We start from the raw sequence: 10,307 nt of genomic DNA, 5'->3' as shown, positions 1-10,307 counted from the left end.
CAGTATCATCATTAACATGGTTAGCATAGCAATGACTAAAATAGCTTTTCCTACAAAACCCCATTCTTCAATAACTTTCTATAAATTTGTGGTGAATTTTTCTTATTCAAATATTAAAAACTTCTCTCAAAATCTCCTTGTAAAATAGGGGTGCATCTTATACAATTGTGCATTTTGTACACTGGCATACATGGAACTGTATATATATATTTTAATGTTTTACATTAATTGTAGTTATAAGAAAATATTGAGTCATGTATTTTTGGGGAGAACGTAAGATATTTGCAGAATTTTTATATATGTGAATGATAGTGGACCATTGTATATTTGATTATAGTGTAAGTTTAGGTAATAGAATATTCATGCATAAAATGGGTCACAGTATAAACAGCTGATTTTTAGAAGGGTTAAAAGTCATGCATTGTTAGTGACAGTAACCTACATGATAGGCCTGCATTCTTACATTACTGTTGGCTAACCATAATACCAATGGCAAGCCTTTTTAGCCCTCCTCTTATGGCCAAATCTATTATTCTCTGTTGCTACTTATAATATCTAGTAATTGTTGCTTTATTTCACTTTCCTAAAGTGGTTAACAACAGCCCTTTGACTCTCAGTGCTTTCCCTTGGAAGGAAGTCAGACCACGGTGTTTTTGTGTTACCTAATTGTATGACCTAAGTGTAACATACAGGAAAATATTTATACTCAGATTCTGTCTCTTTAGTTTGGGCAATGAGAAGATCCCAGCTATTCCAGGAGTTAGTACATTTGTATGGAAAGCTGATTTTATAACATCCTTTCAACATCTCCCCCCAAAATTTTTTTTTTTTTTTTTTTTTTTTTCTCCCATGACCTCATGACCCTTTCAAGTCCCAGACCATGAGATCTGTCAGTTATACATTTTCTTTTTGTTGAGGACATTACTATCATATCACCTCTTACTCTTCTTTCTTCCAGTGACAATAGGTCCTATGCTTTCACTCTCTTTTTTTATTCCTTTCCATGAGATAACTTTTTTCTCTCACAGACCAAGGAAGCTTCTCTGTTAGTTGTATCCATTCCCTTTCATGGTTTGAGAACTACTATCAAGTCTCCTTTTTTACTTCTTTCTGTAATGTACTGCCCAGTGCTTTAAATCTCACTGTACATTTCATTTGAAAGGCTGGAAACACATCTGATTGCTCCTCTGTGTTCTATCAACCTTGTTTATATCCTTCACTTTATATGGAAACCACTGTTGCATTAGTCAAGCATGGATGAAAACAAATATGCCTGCAAACCTTCATTTCTACCAGGAGTTTCAATTTATCCATTTTTTTTTTTTTTTTTTGGTTATGTACAAAAACATAAAAACTATGGGAAGTGTATAGATCTTATGTAGATGGAAGCAGATGTGAGAGGGAGAGAGCAAGAGAGAGAACCAGAGACAAAGAGATAGACAGAGATAGAGACACAGATAAAGAGAGACAAAGAGATATACATATATAGATATATATATATATATATATATATATATATATATATATATATATGTAGTATGTGTGTGTATTCACCTTGTTGTATTTAACGGGATGAGAACTATGCTCATAGTGACCTTTTTTCGTATCTCTCCACATCCAGTTTACTTTTAAAATAGTGTATAGTTTTGGCACTCACTGCTTCTCCTTTTACTTTGTTCCAGACATCAGCTATTCTTTTTCAGGTCTCTTCTGTAACTGTCCTTCTTTAGCTTCTTTTCGTGTCTTGTTTCTCTTCTGTACCATTTTAATAAGTCGTGTGTGTATACGGTACCTATATGTATCAATATGATGGGCTTACCAGTATTTCTCAAAGGCTGAGATTCATTATCATGAGATAGAAAAAAATAGTATTTTACAAAAATAAAATTAGGGGTTTTGCTATACAAAATGTAGGCTTATACACCAGGAATTACTGTATATTACTTAATCCATCAGTATTCTGTCAGAAGAAATAATTAAAAAGTGCTGAGTCTTCAAATTTCACTGTCAATGTGAAAATGATGGGAACACAATTCTATGCCAGAACCCTACACACCACACACCATTCACACTACATTTCATGAGCACCACTGACACAACACAAAAAATTACACCAGTACTTGATAGTAGTGTTAAGATCATTAAAGTCAATCATAAAATTTATATAAAAGATCACTTGGTTTGAGATAGGAGAGAATCACAAGGTCAGAATGCATTACTCACACATACAGAGGGACTGATGTATCACTAAAACTATAATGTATACTCACTTTACTGGTAATGTTATATGGTAGTAGTATGCAGAATAGAAAAAAAATAGAAATATTCATGCAAAAAAAAAATAATAATAAAACATGCATATTACTAAAGTAAAAGAAATGCAGTCAACATGAGTATAATGGTCTCAAGGCAGTTGAGTTATGACACTGAAAAAACTGTATTGATCCTTCTTCTGTGGTTCTTTGTTTATTCATTGCACTGAATGAACACCTGGTTTGTGATGAGGTAGTCAAGTTAGCATGGACAGGAAGAGACAACACTCCTTCACTATACTACAGTGTTTTAAGTACATTTCTTTATGTGAATCTTTGAGCATAAAATATTAGGGTATGTCCAGGCAGTACATACATACATATACCAACAGATTTTTCCCCCTTACAAGGGAGGTAGTCAAAGTCAAAGACATAAATCCACTCTCACCCATATCATCCCCACACACTCCATTCTCATTTACCACTCCTCCCTCCCTCTTTTCTTGGCTCCTTCTGGATGATGAGTCATCCCTGCATCTTGTCCACTGCCTTGGGTTAAAATCAATGTAGCAAGGAGAATAGTAGGAAGAGTTAAAGATGTACATTTTCTAGGGGGAGAGAGTGGAGGAATATCTGATACTCTTTTGGTGGAAGTTAAGTTGAGAGTGGAGGATAGATGGAGAAATAGGAAAAGGACAGAAGGTAGGGAGGTGCTTAAAATGAAGTGCTTAAGTGAGAAAGAAAGAAGTACAAGAAGCTGAGAGAGTAGTGGGAGGGAGTGAAGGAGGAATGGGGACAGTTCAAGGAGGGAGTCACAAGGTGGGCAAAGATGGTGTGTAGAACAAGGAGGGCAGGAGGAAATAAAAGGAAGGGTAGTGAGTGGTGGGATGAGGAAGCAAAGAAGGTTGTACAAGAGAAGTGACTATTCACAGATTGGCTACACAATAGAACAAGAGAATCATATGAGAGGTACAAAGAAAAGAGAAGAGAAGTAAAGCATAAGATAAAGGAGACTAAGAGGAGAACAGATGTGAAATGGGGTACAACTATGACAGAATATTTTGAAAGTAATAAAAAGATGTTTTGGAAAGAAATTAAGAGAAGAGGAGAATCAAGTAGAGAAGAAAAGGTAAAAGGTGCAGATGGAGAGATGATAATGGAAGAGATGGCAGTAAGAGGAAGCTGGGCAGAGTATTTTAGGGAGTTGCTAAATGTGAAGGAGGATAGGGAGCGAAAGGTAGTTGCAGTGGGAAGCATTACGAAAATGACAGTGATGAGTGAGGAAAATGGAGGAGAAATAAGGAAAGGTGAAATGATGGCAATTGTTAAGAAGATGAGAGCAGGTAAAGCACCTGGGTTGGATGGGTGTCATAAAGAATGTTTAAAAAAAGGAGGTACAGTGATGGTGGACTAGTTGGTGAGGTTATTTAATGGTTGTTTAAGAGAGGGTAGAGTGCTGGAGGGGTGCCTGTATAGTTCCATTTTACAAGGGAAAAGGGTACAAGTGTGACTGTAGTAGTTTCAGAGGGATCAGCTTGTTAAGTGTAGTTGGGAAGGCTTATGGGAAGGTCTTGATTGAGAGGATTAGGTGTGGTAGAGAGGGAGTAATTGATGAGAAAAACTGTAGGTTTAGGATAGGTAGAGGTTGCGTGGATCAGATTTTTGTAGTAAGACGGATAAGTGAGAAAGCTCCAGGAAAAGATAAGGATGTATTTTGTGACTTTATTATTTGGAAAAGGCTTATGACAGGGTAGATAGAAAGGCACTGTGGGAGGTATTGCAGATATATGGGATAGGAGAAAAGCTGTTGAGAGCAGTCAAGAGTTTTTATGAGAATAGTAGAGCTTGTGTTAGAATCAGATATGGAGAGAGTGAGTGGTTTGAGGTAAAGGTGGGACTTCAGCAGGAATGTGTTATGTTGCCTTGGCTGTTCAATTTATACATGGATGGGGTGGTGTGAGAGGTAAATGCAAGGGTAATGGGCCAGGTATTGGAGATGGATGAAGAATATGGAGAAAAGTGGGAGATAAGCCAATTGTTGTTTGGTGATGACACTGTGCTTGTGGCAGGATCAGAGGAAGGATTAAGGAAGTTAGTGACAGATTTTGGGAAGGTGTGCGAAAGAAGAAAGTTGCTGAAGATAAATGTGGTTAAAAGTAAGGTGAAGAGATGTACAAGGGGAGAAAGTGACAACAGACTGGAAGTGAGCATTAAGGGAGACTAGAGAAAGTGGATAGTTTTAAATACTTGGGTGTGAATGTGGCAGGAAAGGGAGGAGTGGAGGTGGAGGTAAAATGTAGATTGAGAGAAGCAAGTAAATGCCTTGGAGTATTAAAAAGTGTAATGAGAAATAGATATTTAGGAATGGATGCTATGAAGAGATTGTATGAAGGAATGATTGTGCCAACAGCAGTGTATGGGGCAGAAACATGGAACATAAGAGAGGAGCTTGAATGTGTTTGAGATGAGGTGCCTGAGAAGTATGATGGGGGTTAATAGGCTGGATAGAGTGAGAAATGAGGAGGTGAGGAGGAGAACGGGGGTGGAAAGGGAGTTGGGAGATAGGATTGATGAAAGAGTATTGGGATGGTTTGGACACATGGAAAGAATGAAAGAGAAAAGACTAGTAAAAGAGGTGTGGAAGGCAGAGGTGGAGGGAGTGAACATGAGGGGTTGACCAAGGATGAGACGGATGGATGGGGTAAAAGGGGCATTGGGAAAGAGGGGAATGTCTGTTGAGGAAGGACGGGAGAGGACAGAAGATATGGGTGAATGGAGAATGGTTGTATATGGATGATGCTGTGATGCATGAGGAGGAGTGAGTAGGGGATGGGGAGTGAGGGAGCATGTGTGAAAAATAAATTGATACAGCCTGAAGAGATTTCTCCCCATTTTCTCCATTTCTGCATGGGGGGGATGAAGAGGGAGGGTCGTCAATTTAATGAAGCAGCCTTGCTGTGGATGTGCTGTGTCTGGGACACTGCTTCTGACCCAGGGCAGTGGGTGAGATGCAGGGATGACCTGTCATCCAGGAGGAGTCAAGATAAGAGGGAGGGAGAGAGGGGCTGGATGGGAGTGGAGTATGTGGGGATGGAATGGGTGGGACTGGACTTTATGCCTTTGTTTTTTGGCTACCTCCCTTGTAAGGGGGAAAAAAGCCTTCGGTATATGTATGTAACATTAACAAAAGTAAACAAGGATAATCTAAAACAGTACTACTCAAAGTGGTGGTCCGCAGACCGGTGCTGGTACATGAGCCATCAGCTACCGGTACATAGCAAGTGTCTAGTCCATTCTAAGGAATCATCTGAGGAATTGGTTGAATCTAAGGGTTATTTTTTCATTACTTTTTTATATGTTTTGATATTGTATTATTTGTTTACAAAGTAAATAGAAGATAAATAAAATTGCCAACTTTACTATATTCATTATATATATCATTTCCAGTATGAATTAATATTACTATGAAATATTACCAGTACATGGCAAATTGAGGGGGAAAAAATGCCGGTCCACCACATCAGATAGTTTGTTAAAAAAATTCATCTTCTTGTTTGAAAATTCTTAGTTTTCTCTTCTTACATGAAACCATATGTCACATATCTCGGAGCAAATTCACCACCTGTTTTATCATTGTTTTCATCATCACTAACATTTGTGATCTTGTGGGGTCCAAAGACACATTCATCATATGAAGGTGCAGCTGTAAAGGAGAATAATGAAGAAAAATTATTTCAAGATTCAAAGTCCATTTTCATCTAACCCTTCCCCCCATCTGTTCCAGTATCCTGACTACCTCAACCACTCCTTTAACCCAGTATTTACCTCCTAAGTGTAGTATACAAGACGGGAGCAACGCTCATTGGGTCCTGTCTCCTATTCTCTAATTTTTCAACATACCAAGACTCAAGTTCATGTATAGTTACAGTTGCAACATATGTTACATGAAAGTTTCCCCAGCCAATACCACTATTAGTTGATATACAAAGCCAGATTTTATTGCTTCACCACTTCAGTACAATGTCCTGCCACCATCTGAATATAACCTGACATTAGCCAAAACTAAATATCTATGGAGCATTATCATCATAGTTGTTGTTCTTTTTGTCATCTTCTAGACTGTCTAGCTGAGCAGTCTTGTCTCTGAGGAATGCCATGGCTGAAATGGTGTTTTCCCACAAATTCTTTATATCTATTGTGTTGTTGGCAGGGGAGAAAGGATTCATAACGATGGATATCTGGGTTTGGCACACAGTTCAGTGTGTTGTTGATGGAGCAGTGAGCAATATGATTATGGATATGCTTATGGAGGTGGGCATCTGGTGGTTGAGAAGGATGACAAGGGAGTATTTGTGTGCAATTCCCAAAGGGAGTTAATCTCACTTCAGCACAAAGTCCTGTCCTCAGATGACTTAAATGTGGTGTTGGCCAGACTAAACTCTCTAGTATCCCATTGTGGCCTAAGCATGTGATCTCACTCATTATTTGTAACAACACATCCATAACAAACTAAAATAGCTTCAGATACAACCCAGGCTGGTCAAACTACTGTATATATATTCATGAATAACCCAACACAAATAATTAGCCAATAATCACTGACACTCTAGACCATATCTAAAATATACAAAAACAAACAATTCCTTACGCATATCTGGATAATTCACACATCCAGGGAAGTACAAAGGTGCAGGAGGAGCTGCACCTCCTGCATGAGGAGGAGAATAACCGGGTGGAGCAGATGGATACCCAGGAGGAGCTCCTGGGGCACCTGGATATCCAGGAGGAGCTCCTGGGGCACCTGGATACCCAGGAGAAGTTCCAGGTGCAAATGGAGCTGAAGGTGAAGGATTATACCCAGGCTGAGCTCCTGGACCAGAAGGATAACCAGGTGGGGCTCCAGGGGCAGGTGGGTAACTAGGATACAAAGGTGTTTTATCATCCACGGGTTGTGAATCAGGATCTGGTGCTACCAATCCGACTGGTGGAACAACTGGAACTTCTGGAACTGCAGCTGGGGGAGCTGGGTATCCTATCCTCCCAGGAAGAACCATGATGTTCTGATGTGCATTGCGCAGAGGAATGGTTCCAATGGTGATAGGAAAATCTATCTCTAGATCAAAGGCCATTCCACCAGGGTCCATTGAGAACTGAAGAAAATAAGAATATATATATTTTCCCATCTATGGATTTCACCATGTAGACACCAATCTAGTTATACAGACAAATCAATCTGCTCCCCAAATGGGAGGATGGTACTATTTTACATTGCTCCACACAACACATACATGAACTTCCTGTCAAATCCTCTTCCATGCCCTGACTTTATAACTACATTGGTAAGGATGTTTTTTGGGCTTTTATGGATCTGGAAAAGGCATACGACAGGGTAGACAGGAAGGCATTGTGGGAGGTACTGCAGATATATGGGATAAGAGGAAAGCTGTTAAGAGCAGTCAAGAGTTTTTATGAGAGTAGTAGAGCTTGCGTTAGGATTAGAAATGGAGAGAGTGAATGGTTTGAGGTAAAGGTGGGACTTCATCAGGTGTGTGTTATGTCGCCCTGGCTGTTTGATCTTTACATGGATGGGGTGGTGTGAGAGGTGAATGCAAGGGTAGTGGGTCAGGGGTTGGAGATGATTAAAAAAAATGGAGAAAAGTGGGAGGTGAGCCAGCTGTTGTTTGCTGATGACACTGCGCTTGTAGCAGGATCAGAGGAGGGATTGAGGAAGTTAGTGACAGAGTTTGAGGTGTGTGAAAGAAAGAAGCTGAAGATAAATGTGGGCAAAAGTAAGGTGATAAGATGTACAAGGGGAGAGAGTGACTGTAGGCTGGAAGTGAGAATTAAGGGTGAGAAACTGGAGGAAGTGGATAGTTTCAGATACTTAGGTGCAAATGTGACAGGAAAGGGAGGAGCGGGGGTGGAGATAGAATGTAGATTGAGAGAAGTGCGTAAATGCCTTGGTGGATTAAAAAGTGTAATGAGAAATAGACATCTGGGAATGGATGCTATGAGGTTATATATTACCTACCTAGTTGTAATATACGGGAGGGGAGCTATACTCGTGGTGACCCGTCTTTGTATCTCTCCGCATCAAGTTTTATCTTAGAATCTTGTATAGTGTTAGCACATACTGTTTTGTTGTCTAATTTGTTCCATGTATTTATCACTGTGTGGGAAACTGTTCCTTTTCAAGTTTTTTCTATAACTATCCTTTTTCAATTTTTTTCCGTGTCCTCTTGTTTTACTGTTTTCCCACAGTAGTAGGTCATTCCTGTCTAAAAACTTCCATTCCTTTCATTATTCTGTAGATAGCAAATCTCCTCTTTCTCTTCTTTGCTCCAGAGTTGGTAGGTTCAATTTGGATAGTCTTTGCTCATATGTTAGTTCGGCGAGTGTCGGTGCTAGTTTGGTTGTCGCTCTTTGTAATCTTTCTAGTTTCTTAATATTCTTTTTGGTACTGGGTGTCCAAAGTCTTATTAGTGTTGTTAGTATTTTCCTTATCATTTCTTCGGCCATATAAGTAAATGCCACTTTGATTGCTCTCAATAAGTTGTAGGTTTCACCGAACATCTTATTTATATGCTTATCTGGTTTCATGTCCTTTCCAATCATCACTCCAAGATCTTTTTCATATTTTTTTTTTCTTCTGTTTCTACTCTTTCTAAATTCCATTATACTGCATTTCTTAATACTGAATTTTACTTCCCACTTTTGAGTCCAATTCCATATTGTGTCCAGATCTTGTTGCAATGAGTTGCAGTCCTCTTCCGTTTTTACCTTCTTAAGTAATTTTGCATCATCTGCAAAAAAAGTTTATATAGCACTCCACGCCTTCATTCATGTCATTAATGTATACAGCGAACATGATCGGGGCCAGTACTGATCCTTGCGGGACACCGCTTTTTACTTCTTCCCAGTTGGAGAATTTTTCTCTAATTACAACTCTCATTTTCCTCCCAATCAGGAAGTCTTTCATCCATTCCAATAATTTTCCTCTGATGCCACCTTTTGACTCTATCTTATTTATTAGTTTCCTATGAGGTACCTTATTGAATGCCTTTTGCAGGTCCAGAAAAGCACAGTCTGCCCATCCATCTCTTGTATTATGTCTACTAATCTTGAGTAAAAGTAGATTAGATTTGTTGTACAGGATCTCCCTTGTCTAAATCCAAATTGATTTGGGTTCAGTATAGATTTTTCTTCCAGGTATTTAACCCATCTGTTTTTGATCACTTTCACAAATATGAAGGAGTGATTGTGCCAACAGCAATGCATGGGGCAGAAACATGGAACATGAGAGAGGAAGAGAGAAGGAGTTTGAATATGTTTGAGATGAAATGTCTGAGAAGTATGATGGGGGTTACTAGGCTAGGTAGAGTGAGAAATGAGGAGGTGAGGAGGAGAACAGCGGTGGAAAGGGAGCCGGGAGATAGGGTTGATGAAAGAGTATTAGGATGGTTTGGACACATGGAAAGAATGAGTGAAGAAAGATTAGTGAAAGAAGTGTGGAAGGAGTGAATATGAGGGGGCGTCCTAGGATGAGGTGGATGGATGGGGTGAAAGGGGCTTTACAAAAGAGAGGAATGTCTGTAGAAGAAGGACGGGAGAAGACGGAAGATAGGGGTGAATGGAGAAGGATTATGTATAGATGAGGCTGTGATGCATGAGGGAGGGGGGGTGAGAAAGTATGTATGAATAAAAAATTTGACGCAGCCTGAAGGGATTTCTCCCCGTCTTCTCCTTTCCTGCATGAGGCGACGGAGAGGGGGGATTGCCGAATTTATGAAGCGGCCTTGCTGTGGATGTGCTGTGTCTTGCGACACTGCTTCTGACCCAGGGCAGTGGACAGGATGCAGAGATGACCCGTCATCCAGGAGGTGCCAAGATAGGAAGGAGGGTGGAGGGGAGTGGAATATATGGGAAATGAAATGGGTGGGAGTGGTTTCTATGCCTTTTTCTTTTTGGCTACCCCCCATGTAAGGGGGAAAAAGCCTTTGGTATATGTATGTATGGTTCTGACCCAGGCAGTAAGCAAGGTCCAGGGATGGTCCT

General features: G+C 39.8%; 1 protein-coding gene across 7 annotated transcripts in view; it reads right to left on the bottom strand.

The window, feature by feature from the left end:
- Positions 1-2,791: 2,791 nt before the first annotated feature.
- The window catches only part of LOC143020702 (arrestin domain-containing protein 3-like), a 44,001-nt gene continuing 36,485 nt past the window's right edge, over positions 2,792-10,307 (bottom strand). For all 7 annotated transcript variants that reach the window (XM_076177355.1, XM_076177356.1, XM_076177357.1 and 4 more), the window contains 2 exons: positions 6,901-7,402; positions 2,792-5,955 (listed from right to left, as the gene is read on the bottom strand). In XM_076177355.1, coding sequence (XP_076033470.1) covers positions 5,831-5,955; positions 6,901-7,402 — 627 coding nt within the window. In that variant the 3' untranslated portion in view covers positions 2,792-5,830. The remainder of the gene's footprint in view (positions 5,956-6,900; positions 7,403-10,307) is intronic.

The sequence above is a fragment of the Oratosquilla oratoria genome, chromosome 40, assembly GCF_046742065.1.
Source record: "Oratosquilla oratoria isolate Oo_2021 chromosome 40, ASM4674206v1, whole genome shotgun sequence".
In the NCBI taxonomy this organism is placed as follows: Eukaryota; Metazoa; Arthropoda; class Malacostraca; order Stomatopoda; family Squillidae; genus Oratosquilla; species Oratosquilla oratoria.
Note: the sequence above shows the minus strand (reverse complement) of the source record. Positions and strands in the feature narration are given on the sequence as shown.